At 35.2% G+C, this 20,268-nt stretch overlaps 1 protein-coding gene across 1 annotated transcript in view; it reads right to left on the bottom strand.

Moving 5' to 3' along the window:
* The window catches only part of Tlk2 (tousled like kinase 2), a 114,775-nt gene that overhangs the window by 35,158 nt on the left and 59,349 nt on the right, over positions 1–20,268 (bottom strand). Inside the window, exons 8-11 of the mRNA XM_077801451.1 lie at positions 15,200–15,295; positions 13,781–13,873; positions 8,401–8,511; positions 4,377–4,513 (exon numbers count right to left, since the gene is read on the bottom strand). Of these exons, the coding sequence (XP_077657577.1) occupies positions 4,377–4,513; positions 8,401–8,511; positions 13,781–13,873; positions 15,200–15,295 (437 nt within the window). The remainder of the gene's footprint in view (positions 1–4,376; positions 4,514–8,400; positions 8,512–13,780; positions 13,874–15,199; positions 15,296–20,268) is intronic.

The following is a 20,268-nucleotide window of genomic DNA, read 5'->3' as shown; positions in this document are numbered from 1 at the left end:
CAACTACAACTAAAAAATAAATATTAAAAAAAGAAAAATGAAGAAATTCCTGTATTTTTTTTGTTGTTGTTGTTGATGTTGTTGTCGTTTTGTGATACTCAGGATAGAAGTCAGGGCCTCAGGAAAGCTAGCCAAGCACTCTATAAATGAGCTACATTCCCCCATTCTTTTATAAAATCTCTTTTGAGACAGGATCTTGCTAAATTCCCCAGGCTGACCACAATCATGCAATCCTCCTGCCTCAGTCTCCCAAAAGGCTGGGATTACAGGCAATTTCTGTTATTTTAAAGCACAAGTTCATGGTATTTTGTTACAGCATCTCCAGGAAATGAAAGGGAATCTTCTATAGCAAAACTGTATTTCAGATCCAACCACACTAGCAATAACTAGCAGGAGAAGAATGAAAACAAAAAACAAATGCACAAATTTTCAGACATTATTGAAGGGGGAAAAAGTCTTTTTTTTTTTTTTTTTTTTAAAGAAGACCTGTATGAACGACACACAAACATCTCAGAAGAGAATTTTTAAAAAATCCCCAGGCTATATTTTGTATATACTAGGAACTGTGAAATGGTATGGCTTATTCAAGCAAGATCTGACAAGAAAATCAACAAAATGAATGGTCTCATTGTGGATCATATGACTAAGAATCAGACGGTTCACCAGAAACTGCTTTAAAATGGATAAGCGCCATATACATCAGAATACCAGGATTAGCACTGCAAAGCTATAAAGTTTAATTTATTCCCTCTGATATTCCACACTTAAATGATCAAAATTTTATAGGGATGTTAGATTCTTTAATGTTGTTTATTTCAATATAAACAAAATCTTAGTCAAGAATTTTTACTGCTTTACCACTGAAACATTTTAATTTTTTTAAAAGATGTATTGAGCTGGTATAGTGGTGTATGCCTGTAATCCCAGCGGCTTGGGAGGCTGAGGCTGGAGGATCGGGAGTTCAAAAAGCCTGCCTCAGCAAAAAGCCAGGCACTTAGCAACCCTGTCTCTAAATAAAATACAAAATAGGGCTGGGGATCAAGTGCTCAATCAAGTTCAATCCCTGGTACCAAAAAGAAAAAGTATTGAAAAACACTAGTATATAAGACCACTTTTTGAAATAAAAAAATAAATAGATAGATAGATAAATAAATAAATCACACACACACACACACACACACACACACACACACACATTTTTACTTGTAGTCGAACACAATATCTTTATTTATTTTTATGTGGTGATGAGGATCAAACCCAGCCCCTTGCAGATGCTAATCGAGGGCTCTACTGCTGAGCTAGAACCCCAGAACACCACTTTTGAAGAACTATAAAACAAAACTATTTTCAACTGGTTCAAACATACTTTGAAAGCAAAAATTACTAATATGGCCAGAAATGTACAAATCTGGTATCATGTGCCTATTGGAAAACTTTTTGTTTTAGAAAACTAAAGAGCATTCAAAGGAACAAAGTAAGAACCAAAGAATTGTGCTAAGGCTCCTGATGAGGCTGTCTGATTATCTGATCCTTTTTAAAAAAAAATACCTTGAAGTTTGCTAGACACAGCAGTGCATACATATAATCCCCAGCTACTTGGGAGGCCGACACAGGATGATCACAAGTTAAAGGCCAGCCTGGGCAACTTAGCTAGACCTTGTCTGAAAACAAAAAATTTAAAATACTGGAGGTACAGCCTAGAGGAAAAGCACTCTGGATTCAATCTCTAGTACTACATCCTCTCTGCCCCTAGTCTTGAAGTTTGTCTCTTCACATAAAACCTAGTACTGCTGTCTGTTGTTCAACTACTTTACCTACTAAACTTCTTTATATGTCATGAAATTTCTTATGCATAGAATTGTTGCTTGTGAAATTATCATATATAGTGTGTTTTACAACTAAAGAAATTCAATTTGGGGGGCTGGGGTTGTAGCTCAGTGCTGGAGCGCGTGCCTAGTGTATGTGAGGCACTGGGGTCAACGCTGACACCCGTATAGATAGATAGATAGATAGATAGATAGATAGATAGATAGACAGACAGACAGACAGACAGACAGAAAGAAAAAACAAAGGTGTTCACTTGTAACTAAGAAAAAATTGGATTTTTATTTTGAAAGTGAGAAAGATAATTTATTGAAGCAAAACATTAAGAAATAAGAGATTTATAATTAAGAGACATCAGCTGAAACTAGCTTTCCAAGGGAAGAGATACATATCCTACCATTTAGTTTTAGATCTATGAAAAACATTCTACCAACCCACAGGAAACAATTCTGGTCAGGTATCCCATTGGCCTGGTAATCTTAATTTGCTCTTACAATACAATTATCATTTCGTATTCTGATTAGTATAAGATTTCTAGAACCTTGTGGGTATTATATTGTTTACAGAGCAATAAGATAAAATACTGCTACTTCCAGCAAAACCCTAATCACTTCTTAAAAACTAATTATATTTTATATCTATAAAAACCTACCACCTTTTTTGAGTCAATGTCTAAAATGACTACCATTTAACAAGGCAATCACTGTAGAAAGGTGGTAGGAGCAATCAGGACAGTCTGAACTTTGCATGGCTTTGGCTACTAATGAAAGTATAGAGGTTTGTTGTTGTTTGTTTGTTTTGTGGTGCTGGGGACTGAACCTAGGCCCTGTGCACTCGAAGCAAGTACTCTACCAACTGAGCTATATCCCTAGTCTGAAAATATAGGTTTTAAACATTTTCTGCTACTGTCCTCACAACTCTGGAAACTGGACAATTTTCTCATCTCAGTCAGGGTGCCATGAAATGGGTCTCATACCTTACTTTGGAGTGACTGCCCTGGTGCACCTCAGCTACTACCAGGCTCCAGTGCTTATAGCTCACAGCAGACGTTGCTCCAAACCTCTGATATCTACCCTAACTGAAGTCTACTTTCCTTTCAAGGTATTTTCTGACTTAATAACCTCCTCTTATACCAAAATTTGAGGCATATTTGTGAAGCGAAAACACGTTTCAACTAAGTTGGAGGTTAATGTTCCATATACAAAATAATGACAATTAATGTGTAATTCAGAGGTTACTTGTAACAGATTATTAAAAATAACATCAATATTTCTTCTTTCTGGGGCTGGGGGTATAGCTCAGTGGCAGAGCACTTTCCTAGCATGTGTGAGGCACTGGGTTTGATCCTTAGCACCACAAAAAAATAAACAAATAAAATAAAGGCATTCTCTCCATCTACAACTACAAAATAAAAATAATAAAAAATACATAAATAAATAAAGGTATTGTGTCCATCTACAACTAAAAAAGTTTTTTAAAAAATTTCTATTTTCTTTCTACACCTCATTATTGCTCAAAAGTAACCCCACACTAATTTGTATTCAACAAGCTAATCAATCTCTGGAACCTTCCAACTCACTGTGATCTGGAGAGAAAAGTTGGAGAGCCCATGATTAAAAATATAATGTTTCCACTTGCCCTCAAGTTTCAGGTGGAAATAACCTAATAAATCAAAATAAGTAAGATATGCTAAAAGGTACTACAACTTGAAGATATATAATTTTTACAGTCCTGAGCTAATAACAGCTATTCAGAGTCAGAATTTTAGGATTTTAAATATTATTTCCCTCTTTGGAATAAATTCCTGAATGTTTGACCCAAAAGTTATGATAAAGAGTTCAAGTTGCAAGACTCTACCACTCTACCACTGAGCCACAACCCCAATCCCTGATCACTCTTTAAAGAGCCTCAGGGACATGTTCTATAAGGATCTTCTATGGTTTTCTTTTGTTTTATACCTAACTTAAAAAATCTTGCCATGGGCCCTTACCCATTGCATTTTTCTGTGGGCCCCAAATAAATGCTCAAGAGGATCCTCATGAAAATCCACTCCCTAGGATTTTCAGTAGAACAGCACTTGCCTAGTACGTGTAAGGCCCTGCGTTCAAACCCCAGTACCACACAAAAGCACAAATACATTACCTAATTAAAATATATATACTAGATTTTTCCTTCCTTACCTTCATCAATTTTTGTTATTCTAAGCTTTAATGAAGAACTCACTTTCTATTCCTCTGATTACTTGTCATTTTTTCAGGACTTTTTCTAATTCCTTACATTTTTAAAAAATATATTTATTTATTTTTTAGCTGTAAATGGACACAACACAATGCCTTTATTGGTATGTGGTGCTGAGGATTGAACCCGGGTCCTGCCCGTGCTAGGCAAGCGCTCTACCACTGATCCACAATCCCAGCCCCCTACATTTCTTTATTCAAATGGTAACTAAACTCAATGAAAAGATGACTATGACTACTAGGATTATTAATACTACAATTAACAGAAAACTTGAAAAATCCAAACTTTTCAATTAATCATGACAATTCACTTACTTGATAAGGTTCTGGAAAGCATAACCATCTGTCCACTGTTCAGTAAAAGAGGCCCCGTGCCGGACAGTAGTAAAGTGGCCCAATCTCAAGCGGTCCTGCATGCTCTTATCTCTACATGCCATCTTCTCTTGTTTTGACTTGGGGAAAAGGATCAAAAAAAAAAAAGGAATTCATCATCAAATTAGCACGGAGACAGACACTTTTTAGAAACTCAAAATTCTAAGATTTTCATGGAAAATATATTGAAAAACCACACAACATCTCAAAACAGTCAGTAATGACTCCTTAGATGAAACAGTATTCCCAAAGTAGACAGGATATGCTAGTGAAGAACAGTGAATTCTTCTTTGGTAAAATTTCTCCCATCTGCCTAGTCTCTTTTATCTTATCAGCATATTATATTTGCACCACAGCAATGCCCAACTACTAAGCTGTTTCTTTACTTTCAGTTTCTTCTCTCCAATCTGTTCTAGAGACCTGCTATCAATTCATCTTCTTAATATAGTACTTTGAGGGATGGGTATATAGCTCACCAGTAGAATGCTCGCTCAGCATGGCCAAGGGAGGCCCTGAATTCAATACCCAGTACTGAGAAAAAAGTAAGAAAATCACTTTGCACACTTCCACTCTGATGCGCCAAACCTTCTATGGCTTCTGTCTCCCCAACTCTAGATTCTGACATGAAAACATCCTCCATTCCTCCACTGAGCATGGAAGATCAAGTGCACCTCCCCACAGGGTTCCTATTCCAGGACACTTTATGTACTTCTGATTCTTGAGGACTTCATTCATTACATGACAGGAATTATAAGACCACTTAGTATAAAGTATGATGTTTATGGCCAAGAGGGAAATACAACCACTGAATTTCTTGATCTGTTATTCTAAATACAAACTCTAATAAAGAACTTACAGGAAAAGAACAAAGTACTGTGAGAGATAATATCATGGGATATACCTACTTGAAATGTCCTATGCATTTTTATTTATTCATTGTTGGCAGTACTGGGGACTGAACTGAGGGCCTAGCATATGATAGGCAAGCACTCTACCACTGAGGACATTACCCAACCCTTGTTTTATTTTATCTCATTTCATTTTATGACAGGGTCTAAAATGCTTAGGCTGACCCAGAACTTGCAAATCTCCTGTCTCACTTTCTAGAGTAGCTGGGATCACATGCATACACCACCATGCCTGGTTCTACTGTGCATTTTAACTTTATTTTGTTTGGAGACAGGGCCTCACTAAATTGACCAGGCTGATCTTGAACTTGTGATACTCCTGCCTAAGCTGTACTATGTATTTTTAATGGACAGGCAATATAAACCTGCAGTTGTACTTACCTAAAACATCTTCCTTGTAGCTTCCCCCAATTAGTGCCCTGCTTTTGATTTCCTTCAGCCAATTTCTTAATAAAACTGTGCTTACCTGAAAAGGTTTCTTTGTGAATGTAAATGTATCTTATTCCCCCCACCCCACATAGACTATTAGCCCTCTGGGGATAGGAGCCATGTTTTATGTTTCTTAGATCCATGCATGTTGTTACTTATATGGTGTCAATTCTTTTTCACTGCCAAGTAGCATTCCATTGTATGAACAAACCACAAGTTGTTTACATATTCACCTGTTGCTAGACACCGGTGAACAAAACTGCTATAAATATTCCTGTACAAATCGGTTTGTGGACATTTGCTTTTATTTCTCTTGAGTAAATACCAGAAGTGGTACTGCTGGGTCAAATGGTAAGCATATAAGTAAGTGTATATATTTAATAATAAGAAATTGCCCCAGAGAGGGCAATTTCTTATTATTAAATATACACGCCTGTAATCCCAGCAACTCAGGAAGCTCAGGCAGGAGCAAGTTTGAGGCCAGTCAGGGGAACTTAGTGAAACCCTGCCTCAAAACAAAAACTGAAAAGGATTAGGCATGTGGCTCTGTGGTAGAGTACTCCTGGGTTCAGTCCCCAGAACCACCATAAACAACCAAATTGTCTTCAAACAACCAACCAGCTATACAATTTTACATTCCTACTAGTATAAGAAATTGGGACACCAACACATCTATACCAGCACTTGATACTGTCAATGTTTTTACTTTTATTATATGTATATAATAATATGGTTTCACTTGGTTTTTTTGTTTGTTTGTTTTTTGTTGGTCTCAAGGAATATTCTACTACTGAGCTACACCTCCAGAACTTTAATTTTTTTTTTTTAATTTTGAGACAGGGTCTAGTTACATTGTCAAGTTTAGCCTGGAACTTGTGATCTTCCTGCCTTAGCTCCAGAATAGTTCAAATTATAGGGTGTGAACACCACTGTATTCAGCCTACCATGGTCTTAGTTTGGAGTTTCCCAGATGCCTAATAATGTGCAGCATCTTTTCATATGATGACCATTTAGATATCTATAAATATTTCATAAAGTTTCTGTTCAAGATTTTTTGCTTGGGCTGGAGTGTAGCTCAGTGGTAAGAGTGCTTGCCTTGCATGTGTGAAGATCTGGGTGCGATCCTTAGCACCACATAAAAATAAAGGTATTGTGTCCATCTGCAATTAAAAATATATTTTTAAAATATTTTATTTTATTTTTCCTCTTTCTTTTTTGGGTAGTGCTGGGGATTTTACTCAGAGACTTTTATATGCTAGGCAAGTGCTCTATCTCTGAGCTACACTGCCACCTCCATCTTTTCACATTTTTAATGTTTTTTTTAATTATTAAATTATAGGAATCTTTACATATTTTTATTTAAAAAACTTTTAATGTTATTAATATTTCCTCTCAATCTGTAGTGGCATTTTCATTTGTTTCTTTATATTCCAGCATGGTATATTGGACATTTGATAAATATTCATATTTAGAAAACTGAATTATTTTAAAAACAAATCTAAATTATCTATTAATATTAACAAATATAAAATTGTATTTTTCTATGATAACTGAGGAGATGGCATTATGTTTGTTTTTCTGTACTATGCTACTCAGAGTTTAGTACAACTGGATGAATCCATGTTGATTTCAGGAAGAGTCCTGAAATTTTAAATACATTCTCTGTATTAACATGTTAATATTATTTCTCTCTCTCATAAAAATGTAACAAAGTAATTTCCCTTCTATAAAACTGGTTAATAATTAAAGAAACGAAGCAAAGTTCTTCCTAGTATCTTTGATCTCAGTAAAATAATCCCTTTCATTTTGACTAAAAGACTATGCTCCTTTAACCTTTAACAGCATTCCAAATTTTTCAAAAAAAGTAACCAGAAAAATGGTCAATTCTCCAGCTCATAATCTTTTAATAACTTCATTGGGAAGCACTGACATTTTAAAACTTCTAAGAAATAGTTACTAATAACTACTAAAGGCAGGCTGCAACTAACCAATTACTAAAGTAAAGGAATATCCACCAATTTGTAATCATATGCAAAAATATGACAACTTCATTTTTTTTGAAGCACAAAGCACTTAATTATCACATTGTTATAAACAAAAGGAATTCCAAATATCTTTGAAACAAAAATCTCACTATCATTAAATGTTTATAAATAGTAATAATATACTCATTTCAATTAATCAGATAAACAAAAAAATTTAAGATTGCAAACCCTAGGTTAGGGGCATGGCTCAGTGGTAGATGCTAGGCTAGCATGCACAAGGTCAAACCCCCCAGCACCACAAAAAAAAAAAAAAAAAAGTGTGTGGGGGGCGATCAAGAAACATCCCAAACTCTACTAGAATAAGCTGTCAATATCATACTCAAAACAATTAAACAGCCAGAAGGTATATCCCTCTTATCACTCTGGAGGCTAGGTCTGATGTCCATGCAAAGAAACCGGAAGCAATGGTGCACACCTGATGTTCATGCAAGGAAAATAATTCTAATTATCAAAAAACAAGAAGTCTTTTTCTAAAACCCCTATTTTACAAAATATTTTCATCTCAGGTAAGAAGTAAAAAGCCACTCAATGACATACATTATGTATCTTGGAATACAGAGCTCAGGCCACCATTAATGCACTAACCTTTTCTATAAGGAGTTTCTTGCTCATTGTGACACATCTATTTAATCGTTCCTTGTATTTTTCTAGCATCTTTTGCTGTTCATCAATCTGCCTTCTCAAATCACAGTTGGCCTTCAATGGAAAAATATGTTTTTAATTAGCTCCAAAGAAGACAGATTAATAGAAAAGTAGTTTCTAGGGAAAGAGAAAAATCATTTCTGTTATTAAATCAAAATCAAAATTTAGATTCAAAGAGATAAAAGTAACCAAGTCTTTTTAAAAGGTAAATAATTCATCCTTTTAATCTTGCTTAATAATATCTATTCATCAATAATGAATTCTGTTGTTAGAAATAGGCATGTTTTTCTACTAATCATATTTTACTCCTCCCAATACCCAGATACAACTCATTGTGTACATCACAAGTGCTTAAACCATCACAAAATACAATAAAATTTAGAAAAATCCATGACTATTTAGTGTGAGGGGTGATTAACAATATACATATTAAATACTTACTGAAAGTGATTAAGCACTTACAAAAAGTATAGAATATTTTCTAAACCATATAATGTTCTTTAAGTTCAATTTGTCCTTTGCTTTCTAATTCCTATTTCTAAAGAAAAAGAAAGGTGAATTTTCATAAATGATTCTCACCAGAGAAGCAAGCCAGGCACACCTGTTTCCACCTAACACAGAACTCACCAATAAGGATCTAGTTCAAGAATGCTGGAATGTAAATACACAGTTAAATTAGCTGTGGCCAGGGGCCTACAGAATAGGCTAAATATTTTGAAAAATTCAAGCCTCCTTAAGAGAATGTAAGAACTACTAAGCCAATATCAAATTTGACTTGCAACTCCTGAATTTATTCTTCTTGGGCTAAACAAAAGATCTGTACTTATTTGGCAAATAATGCTACCTTATAATATCCTTGTGAAAAAAAATCTATTATTTCCGAAAAAATGATTCAAGCACTTCTGAAACAATACAAAGCACAAAAGGAAGATATTACAGGACTCTCACTTTTTGAGACTTTTCAGCTTCATCTTTAAAGTGACCTGTATGAAACAGCTTCATCTTCAAATGGTTCTATTCTCCCCATAAACACAATGCTTCACTTTAGTTTTTCTCAGGACTCTAGTCGTAGACACCATATTATTAAAGATGAAAAAGTACAACTACATATGACAAATGTGACCTATTCATATTAAACAACCTATAAGAAGCTAAAGATGACATAATAGTTTTTTGTTTCTTTGTGGTAATGGAGATTCAACCCAGAGATGTTCTAACACTGAATTACATTTCTAGCCCTTTTAAAATTTTTATCTTGAGATATGGTCTCACTCAGTTGCCCAGGCTGCCTCAGCTCCATAGTAGCAACCATGTAATGTTTATGTGAAATCCAATCTACTTTTAGAAGGTAAATGTTTCCTCAAAATCTGAAATCAAGTAAACAATTACAATCAATTAACCTCTGGCAGTTGAAAGTTTTAAAAAGTTCTAAATGTTTATGGTTTCTGGACTAACAACTTCTATGAATTTATGTTTAAAGTGGAAACTGGCTAACAGTGGCCAGCACAGCCATACCCAACATCTGACAAAAAAAGAAAACTCGATAAATGACTGATTCATTTTATATCTGAAAGCAGATATAAAAACCTATGGTCTCTCTCTTTGACTGCCTATCCTCCAGATTCAAAACACAAATTCTAACCAACTTGAAAAAGGGGCAGTTGGACTTCTGTGTCTTTGTTTTTGCATGATCTATTCCCTTACTACTAATCTGTATCCATATAAAATTACAACCTTCAAAAAACAACGGAGTAGGAGTTGAGGGTATAACAAAATGGCAGAGGCCATGCTTAGCATGAATGAGGCCCTGGGTTTAATCCTTGGCACCTGCCCCTCACCACCACCAAAGGCAATGGAGTAGAGGGTGAGGGTGAGTTAAGGAAGTATACTGCCTTCTGAATAATGAAAATAAACTTTAAAAACAAACAATCAAAACAAACAAATTAAAAAAAAAAACCAAGCTAGGATAAGTTTTCCACAAATTATTTCAATTCTTCTACCTTTACCCACCATGCTGGGGATCAAATCCAGGGTCTCATGCATGCTAGGCAAGCACTCTACCACTGAGTTATACTCCAGCCTCATGAGGCTATGAAGGAAAAAAACAAGACCATATCCTTTTTTGGTCCAGCAAAGTTACTTTGGACAAAAATCCTTCCAAATGTTGGAAATATTTATACCCAAAGGATACTCCATATATCTTAGATAGCAATTCCATCAACACTCAAATCAATAAAAACAAGAATAAGAGCAATTCTAAGCAAGTGAACAACGAAGATGTAAAACAGGTGCTGAGTCTATTCATGGCTTCCTCACTCAAAGTTGGAGAAAAAGATATAAATAAAAATAGGCCTAAGGAATATATTTCTGAATAAGAAAAGGGAACATCAGCTTCAAATGAGACAAATGGTCATATACAGATATCAAAAAGTTATTTCAAAATATTGCCCATCATATTCTACAAAATGCAAGACATATGTGTGAAATAGGAAACAAAAAACCATAAAGAATATACAGGGTGTGTTAAGAAAGTACATTGATTACATAAGGGGGGAAAAGCGAGTAACAAAAAAATGTAAATAACAGAATCAAAATTCACATGAACTGCAAGTAAATAGTAGAAAATATATAGAAGATAAACAACATTTTAAAGATCCAGAAGAAAGGGCCAATCATATTAAATGAAGCATAAAATGTCAAGAAGCCAAGATATCAGAGATTGAAGTTAGGAACTAAAGAGGAAAATCAATAATAAAAAGGGGAAAAAAACAGTAAATTAGGTACGATCACACATTTTCAGAATAAAAATAGAGACACTCACACATAGATGTAACCTGGTAAAATTTGACAGGTTGTTTATTCCTTTGGCCATGGATTCTCAGATACACTAAATGCTAGAAAAATCAAAGGTGTGTATGTGTATGTTTTAGAGAGACAGGGAAGGAAGCAGGGGTGAGAGAAAGAGAGAGAGGTAGAGAGAGACACAGAGAAAGAGATACCTGGGAAACAGAACAGGTTATAACACAAAAAATCTTACAGAGAGTGCTGTCTTTTTCATGAAAGGGTAAAGGAAAGAATTTCCCAGCTCTAAAAGGGCACAGAGAATTTAACACTGACATAGCTTTCCTGAAAAAAATAATTACTTAAAAGTGTAATAATTCAGTCAATTAATAGATGAAACAAAAAGACAAAGGCCATGTAAAAAAAAAAAAAAAAAAAAAATGAAAGCAACATTGGTCATGGTGACAAGCCTGTAATCCCAGTGGCTAAGGAGGTTGAAGCAGGATTGTGAGTTCAAAGCCAGCTTCAGCGCTGGGATATTGCTCAGTTGGTAAAGTGCTTGCCTCCCCTGCACAAGGCCCTGGGTTCAATCCCCAGCATGCCCCCCACCCCAAAGCCAGCCTCAGCAATGTCGAGCCACTAAGCAACTTAGTGAGACCCCCCCCCTTTTTTTTCTTGGTACTAGGGATTGAACTTAGGGATACTCGGCTGCTGAGCCATATCCCCAGCCCAATTTTTTATTTAGAGACAGGGTCTCAAATGAGTTGCTTAGCACCTCACTTTTGCTGAGGCCGGCTTTGAACTTGTGATCTTCCTGAGCCTTCCCTGGGATTACAGGTGTGTGCCACCATGCCCGGCTGAGACCCTGTCTCTAAATAAAATACAAAATAGGGCAAGGGATGTGGCTCAGTGGTTGTGTGCCACAGAGTTCAATTCCTGGTACCAAAAAAAAAAAAAATAGCAACAATGAACTATAAACCCATTTCTGTAAATTTGAACATAAAATTTCCCACAAATGTAAGAAATTATTCTCATATAAAATAGTAATAATAACAGAATTTATTAATAAAGAGCATATTTATGGTTTGGATCAATGTTAAGTCTTACAGAAGACAAAGTAGAAATAAGCTATTTTACCCTATATTTTGATTAATTACAGAAATACAATAAAAAAATCTTTCGAAAGGCAGACAACTAGTGTCATTTTAAGTCATTTTTATTATTAAACATCCTTTTATTCAGACAAAATGATACTCCAAAGCCCAATAAAAACAATTGATCAAAGTAAGGCTGCTGATTCCCACCCTAACATGTCATAGTCCATTGAGACAGTTAGAAATTACCACATTAGTACAAATAAAGGTCAAACCTATTCATTCTATATCACTGGAAAGATGAAAATGCTATCCAATTTCATTTATAAATCAGTAATATTTGTGTATATGTTATGAATGGCTCAAACAATTACTGAAGGGCTGGGCATGGTGGTACACACCTGTAATACCAGAGGCTTGGGAGACCAAGGCAGGAGAATCGCAAGTTTGAGGTCAGCTTTGGCAATTTAGTGAGACCCTGTCTCAAAATAAGAAATAAAAGGGAGGGCTGGGACAGAGGACATGGCTCAGTGGTAGAGAGCCTCTGGGCTCAATCTCCTATTACACACATACACACAGACACAGACACACACACACACACACACACACACACACACAGTATCTGAAGTAAATGTACAAAATGTGTATCCTAGTTAACCATTCTGTATTCTCTATTACAAAAAAAAAAAAATTATAAGAGGAAAACAATAAATATTTTATTCTTTTTGTTGGTTCGGGGGCAGTACCAGGGATTGAACTCACAGATACTTGAACCCCTAAGACATATCCCTAGCCCTATTTTGTATTTTATTTAGGGTCTTAATGAGTTGCTTAACACCTCGCTTTCGCTGAGGCTGGCTTTGAATTTGTGATACTCCTGCCTCAGCCTCAAACCGCTTACAGGCATGCGCCACCGTGCCCAGCAAACATTTTACTCTTAAAAAAAAAAAAAAAAAAAAAAACTGTGGGTCAATAATGCCAAGCTGCATATTCAGAATATATTTTGAAAATATCATGGTACATCTTCCAAATAAATTTCAGACTAGGTGTTTCTTTTGTATGCACAAAAAATTTTTAGATGACGAGGTTATTTGAAAGACACAAAATAAAAACTGCACTGAAAAGTCCTTGTTAATATAGTTTTCTAAATTAAAGAATAAAATAATTTCCCTAAAATGTGAAAACATACTTAGTCCCACAGTTTTGGATGAAATATAACATTCCACATATCTAATTCTCTAAATAAAAAGATTAAAATATACAACATAAGATTTCCACTGTAAAGACTGTTGAGAAAGTATGTATGATCCTGGTTCCCACTTAGATTCCCTCAGATTAAAGAAAAGTAACTTAATTATCTGGCTTTAGTAATTATTTCCATGCTATGCACATAACCCAAACATATATAACAGTACTTGTTATAAAATATCTTACATTTTAATACTTACTCTTAATAAATCATCTATTCTTCCTTCTTTCTTCTCTAAGTCAGAATTCTTACTATTTTCTAGTGCAGATATTTTTTCTATTGTGAGGTCAGACTACAGAGACAAAGGCAATACAAATTTAGGATTAGTCTCAAAATAATACATGTCAACACATTTGACTCATTACTTTTCTGCAAAAAAGTATCTGCTTACAAAAATGGCCTATAATCATGTGGCTCAGGATATTAAATTCACTTTCCTCATCCCAATCTTCAAATCTTAACTATAGGTTCCTAAAATCTCACTACACCAGCATGTCAAAACTCAAGCTAATACTGGAATCAAATATGAAAATCCTCAAAACTACTGTGCATTGAATAAAATAGAAATGCAGTACTCTAGAAATGAAATGAATTGAATAAAAAGACTCAAGGGCTGGAGTTGTGGCTCAGCAGTGGAGCGCTCCTCTAACACGTGCGAGGCCCTAGGTTTGAACCTCAGCATCACATAAAAATAAAGGTATTGTGTTCAACAACAAGTAAAATAAAATATTTAAAAAAAAAAAAAAAAAAAGGACTCAAAGGGCAACTTGACCAAACATCTCTAAGGAACAAATATGCCATCTAGTGGAAATAGGGAGCAATCAGAAGGGGAAAAGTCTATTTAACCATCTAGATGCTGGTGGTTCAAATAAAATTAAACTCCACAGGGTCACATAAGTTTTAAGATAAGAAATTCTAGATTGCTAGGCATCCCGTCTTGAAAGCAACAGAGTGCCAAAAGAGGCTGCAAGAACACCCAAAATACTACTGGTTAACTCAACACTAGAAATGGAGGATATATCTACTATACTTTTCAGATACAATTGTTAAATGTTCACAACATTCTCTAAATTCTGAAGACTGTTTATCGAGGAAATTATATTGGTATAGCACAACTTAAGTTTAGTTCGGTCTTGCAAGGGAAGTAAAGGAATACATAAATTGACTAGTTCCAGAAAGTAGGTAATTATATTTATCAAAAATATACTGTAAGCACTTTCCTAATAAGCATTTTGTAAACATTGTCTGAGGTAATAAGGATCAACCACATTTTACACATAATTTCTTCTAAAGAAGCTGCGGTCCAGAAAGACAAAGTATAAGCAGCAGAACCAGAGTTGGAACCCAAGCCTCTAGACCTCAAAGTGTATACTCTTTCCATGCTGAAGTAAAACCATTTCTGCTACAATACCAGAAAGGTAAAGAAAAGCCTCAAACAGCTAATGCACATTTTACAAAAACTTTAAATACTCATAATGCAAATTCTGAATATAATGCACACAAAAGAGATACAGTCAAAGATATAAGGGGAAGATCAAGTGAGGAATCACAGATTTTCTACATGTTTAGGTTTACTCCTCAGCAGAACTTCTCCACTGTTTATCAACCCCCAACCTACCTGGGTTTGTCTGTGCTGGATGGAGATCTGTTTTTGGGAGCTGCAGGAATGCTCTGTGTTGCCAGATCCTGTGGAAGAGGGACTGTTTTGCTGAGCCTATAATAAAGGTATATCACCAATCACAGAAAGGCTTGGCAGCTTTCTCCACAAACATTTTTATGAATACAATTACTTCTATATAAAATAAATCCTATCTGATAAAAGTCAGAAGTCAGGGGTGCTGGGGTTGTGGCTCAGAGGCACAGCACTTGCCTCACACAGGTGAGGCTCTGGGTTCAATCCTTAGCACCACATAAAAATAAATCAACAAAATAAAGATTAAAAAAAAAAGAAGAAGTCAGGGCCACAAGGTTAAGGCGAAAGCAAAACAAGTTGAATGAGATACAAGGGCTAGATATGGTAGCTTAAGACGACTATATTCCTATAAACAGGTTTTATTTTTATTTAATTAATTTATTTTTGAAGCCTGGGTCTCTCACATGGTAGGCAAGCACTCTACTACCGAGCTATACCCTAAACCTTGTAAATAGGTTTTAAAGTATCAAATACTTACAAATGAATTTTTTAAATGTTTAAGTTACAGAAATGAACAGTTCCTTCATGGGCGCTCTCTCGTCCATCGAGGACGTCCACAGAACAGGGTAGAGGAGAATGTGGCTGCAGAATCGCTAATCAAGACCTCCAGAGAACCAAGCAGGAAACAGGTCTGATTTTATTGCGCAGTTACCATGTATATATACTCAGGCAGTAGCTAAGCAGATTACAGGCAGCCACCAATGCAATTTTGGCTAACTGTCCTTGAGTGACCAATTGAGAAGTGGGCCATGGAACAAGCGCAGGGACTACAACACATGGCCTCATGCCTAGGGCTGTGCCTACAGGGTATGCAGCCTGCCACTCAGATGCCCTTGACATATGCCATGCATACAGTACTCCATGCACTTGTCCCCACATTCCTCCAATAATTATTTGCTCTTTTCACTTATGTTTCAACATGTCTTTATCAGAAAAGGCAAGTGAAACATCCAATGCATAGGGGATACACATGAGTACACAGAAAGGACTACAAACTATTATTCAGAAAACTCTCTAAATACACCAATATTATCCATAAACACTATGTGTATAAAACTTTAGGCTAATCTCCAATATTCTCACTTGCTAACTGAACATTCTAAAGCATCTTTATTATTTATTTATTGTAGCACTAGGGATCAAACCCAAGATATCAGTCATGCTAGGCAAACACTCTACCACTGAAACATAATCCTGTTATGGCTGTAATCCCAGTGACCCTGGAGGCTGAGGCAGGAGGATTTTGAGACCAACCTCAGCAACTTAGTGAGACCCTGCCTCAAAGCAAACAAACAAATAAATAAATAAATATAAATAAATAAAAAGCGCTGGTGTGTGTGGCTCAGTGGTTAAGTCTTTGAATTATTGCTCTTACTCATTATTATATTAATAGTAATATAACCATTTACTGAGTAATAAGTATACGCTACATGCTTCAAAGTCATTGTACATGTAACCCTTACAAAGTATTATAAGTTATTTTTTATTATTTCCATTTTACAGATAAAGAATATACAAATGAGGGCTGGGGTTGTGGCTCAGTGGTAGAGTGCTCATCTAGCACGTTTGAGGCCCTGGGTTCGATCCTCAGCACCACATAACAACAAACAAAATAAAGGTATTGTGTCCAACTACAACTAAAAAATAAATATTAAAAAAAAAGAATATACAAATCAGCTGAGCACTGTAGTACATGCTCTTAATTCCAGCTACTCAGGAGAATGAGATAGAAGGATCATGACTTGAAGACCAGCATACACAACTTTAGTAAGACCCTGTTTCAAATTAAAATGGGCTAGGGATGTAGTTCAGTAGTAGAACCTGCCTAGCATGTGGCAAAGCCCCAGCTTTAATCCCTAGTATCACCCAGAAAAACAAAAAAAAACTACATATATACAACATTAATATATATTGATATATTATTAATAACTATCAATTATTAAATAATTAAACATATTAATAAATATTAATATTTACATATAACTATGTAAGATCAAAGAGCTAAGTAAGTGGGGGAACTAGAATTGGAGGCTGTCTGCATCCACAATAACTGCTCTCAATCACCAGAGCAAACTATTACAGCTAGGTGGTAAGTAAGCTAATGAGTTCCTACACATTATTTCATGGAAGTATCACTACAGTCTTTTAAGGAGGGCAGTATAACTAACTCAATTTTTATTTCTTCATTCACTGACTATTGATAGAGTAGTCCCTTTATCTAAGCACTGTGTTGGGTTCTTGTGACACATGGCCGAAGAAGATGAACATAAACCATCGATCCTTATTTTGCCTTAATGAAACTTAAAAATGAAGAGAAGATTTAATGAATACTCAAATATGGGTGCAAAGAAACTGTTGAAAGAACAATTGTAACAAATGCAAAATTACAATTAGGAGAAGTACTTTAACACCACACAACAGGATATGAAAGCTAATCTAGAATAAAGGGGTTGACTTGAAAAAGTTAAAAGATCTGAAGGTAATCAAAATCAAAGACAGGAAATGATTGAGTCATTCCAGAACATGGAAGAAGATGCTAGGAAAAGAGAAAAGACTGATATGGGGTTCAGAGAAGGTAAAAGAGAGGAACTCACCTCAAAGAGGCTGTTAAACAATTTGTGCAGCCAGTAAATGTCAGAATTGTGATTAAAAGCCAGGTCTATGTCATTCCAAACAACTGAAAATTATCTGTACCCTTTCTAAACTTCAGCAAAACCAACTGTTTCTTATTGATTAGGAGTCATCATTAAGAACCTTAAGTATTACACTGCAAGTATTACAAGACAAGTATTGTCTCCTTCGTTTATCATTAGATTGCTTCTTGCAATCTTTTATTTTCATATTTGTTTTTAAATAAATTTGACTGAACTAAAGGGCTCTTCTATAAATTTCTAGATTTTGATAGGGAGACTTTGCTAAAATGCTCATTTTCGAAGTTTTCTTCCAGCAAACTGATAGTACTAAAATATGATTTAGTGGGATACTTCTAAAATCTTTCTGTAAAAACACATATGATAAGAAGTGTAAAAGTTAACTGAGGAAGTGGGCTACAGTTGTTAGGAAAGCAAATCCAAATGAAAGTAATGTTTTTAAAAGGTAAAAGGTATATACAAACATAAAATCCTAATGTGACAACATGAGCCCATAATGGGGAAAATGCTCTAATTTTGAGCACTTGTTTTATATTAATTGTGGACCTCTATGCCAAGTCCTGTGTTAAACACCAGAAATGCAAAACTGAAAAACAATAGCTTCCACTTTCCCACAAAGTCAAGTTTCAGAATAATGTCCTAGGACAATGATAACACAATCTGCCTAGTTAGTCTGGTGCCATTGCAGCTATGAATTAAGCAGAGTTCCAATACTCTACTAGGCTTTCCAGAGAAAACAGAAGAAAAGAATGAGACAGTAAAATAAAATTTTTCTAAGATAAAAAGGGAAAATTTCAGAGTAAAACATCTACTACATGGCAAGCACTATTAATGGGAAAATAAAATGGTGGGTAGACTTCAGAGACAAAAAGATACCTGATTTAAATAAATGTAGAAAAAGCATTCAAGACTCTTTCATGTTAAAAACATTTAACAAACTCAGACTAAAGGAAACTTAACCCCCCAAAAGGGTCATCTTTGAAAAATACACAGTGAACATCATACTTATTTTCAAAGACTTTGTGCTTGTGCTAAGAGCTGAAACAAGACAAGACTGTCTATTCTCATAACTTATATTCAATGATGTACTTGAGTTCTAGCCAAGATAATTAAGCAAGAAAACAAAATAAAAGCACCCAGAATGGAAAGCATGTAAAACTGACTATTTTCAGATGAAACAATTTTATATGCAAAAAATCCTTTTAAAAAAAACTATCAGAATTAACATATAGACTTCAGCAAGATTGTAGCATACAAGATCGACATTAAAAAAACTACTGTGGGCAGGGATATAGCTCAGTTGATAAAGTGCTTGCTTCACATGCACAAGGCCCTGGCACCACACACACACACACACACACACACACACACACACACACACACACTCACACAGACTGTATTTCTATCCTCTTAACAATCACCAATCTGAAAATTAAATTAAATGGATACTATTAAAATACAAGTAATCAAAAAGGATATTTAACAAAAGAAGTGCAAAATCTAGATGTTTAAAACTGTAAAACATGCCACCTATGATAATGCACACCTGTAATCCCCAAGACTGGGGAGGCTGGAGCAAGAGGATCACAAGTTTAAAACCAGCCTGGGCAACTCAGAATCTGTCTCAAAACAAAAACTCAAAAAGGGCCAAAAATTTAGCTAAGTAAAGTCCTTGCCTAGCATGCATTAGATCTGGGTTCAACTCCAGTTACTAGGAAAGGGGGCGAGGGGTGGGAGTTTCGGTGAGAATGTAGAGAAATTGGAATATACTGCTGATCAAAATATAAAATGGTCCAGCTACTGTGAAAAACAGTTTGGTAGTTCTTCAAAAATATACTATATGACCAACAATTTCACTCCTCAGCATATTAAAAAAAGAAAGAAAGCAAGCAAACAAACATATCTAAACAAAAACCTGTACATGAATGTTCATAGTAATATTATTTATAATAATCTAAGTGTGAAATAATTCAAAGGTCCACCAACTGATGAAAGGATAAATAAAGCTAAGACCAGATGGGCACAAAAAGAATGATTATATTTACTTATGTACATCCATGAAAATCCATGAGGCCAGGACTTGGGATATAGCTCAGTGATACAACGCGTGCTTAGCATGTGCGAAGTCGTGGGTTCAATCCCCAGCACCAAGAAAAAAAAAAAAGAAGAGAAGAAAGAGAGAGGGAGGGAGGGAAGAAGAAAGAAAGAAAAAAATCCATGAGGTCATAATGATATCAAAGAGGAAGCTATTTGTTACTATTTGATGAAGCCAATATTATAATCAACTCCCTATTTTAAAAATTAAAAATTTATTTTAAAAATTGAAATTGGTAATTAAAGGGG

This window comes from Urocitellus parryii, chromosome 7, assembly GCF_045843805.1.
Source record: "Urocitellus parryii isolate mUroPar1 chromosome 7, mUroPar1.hap1, whole genome shotgun sequence".
Classification (NCBI taxonomy): domain Eukaryota; kingdom Metazoa; phylum Chordata; class Mammalia; order Rodentia; family Sciuridae; genus Urocitellus; species Urocitellus parryii.
Note: the sequence above shows the minus strand (reverse complement) of the source record. Positions and strands in the feature narration are given on the sequence as shown.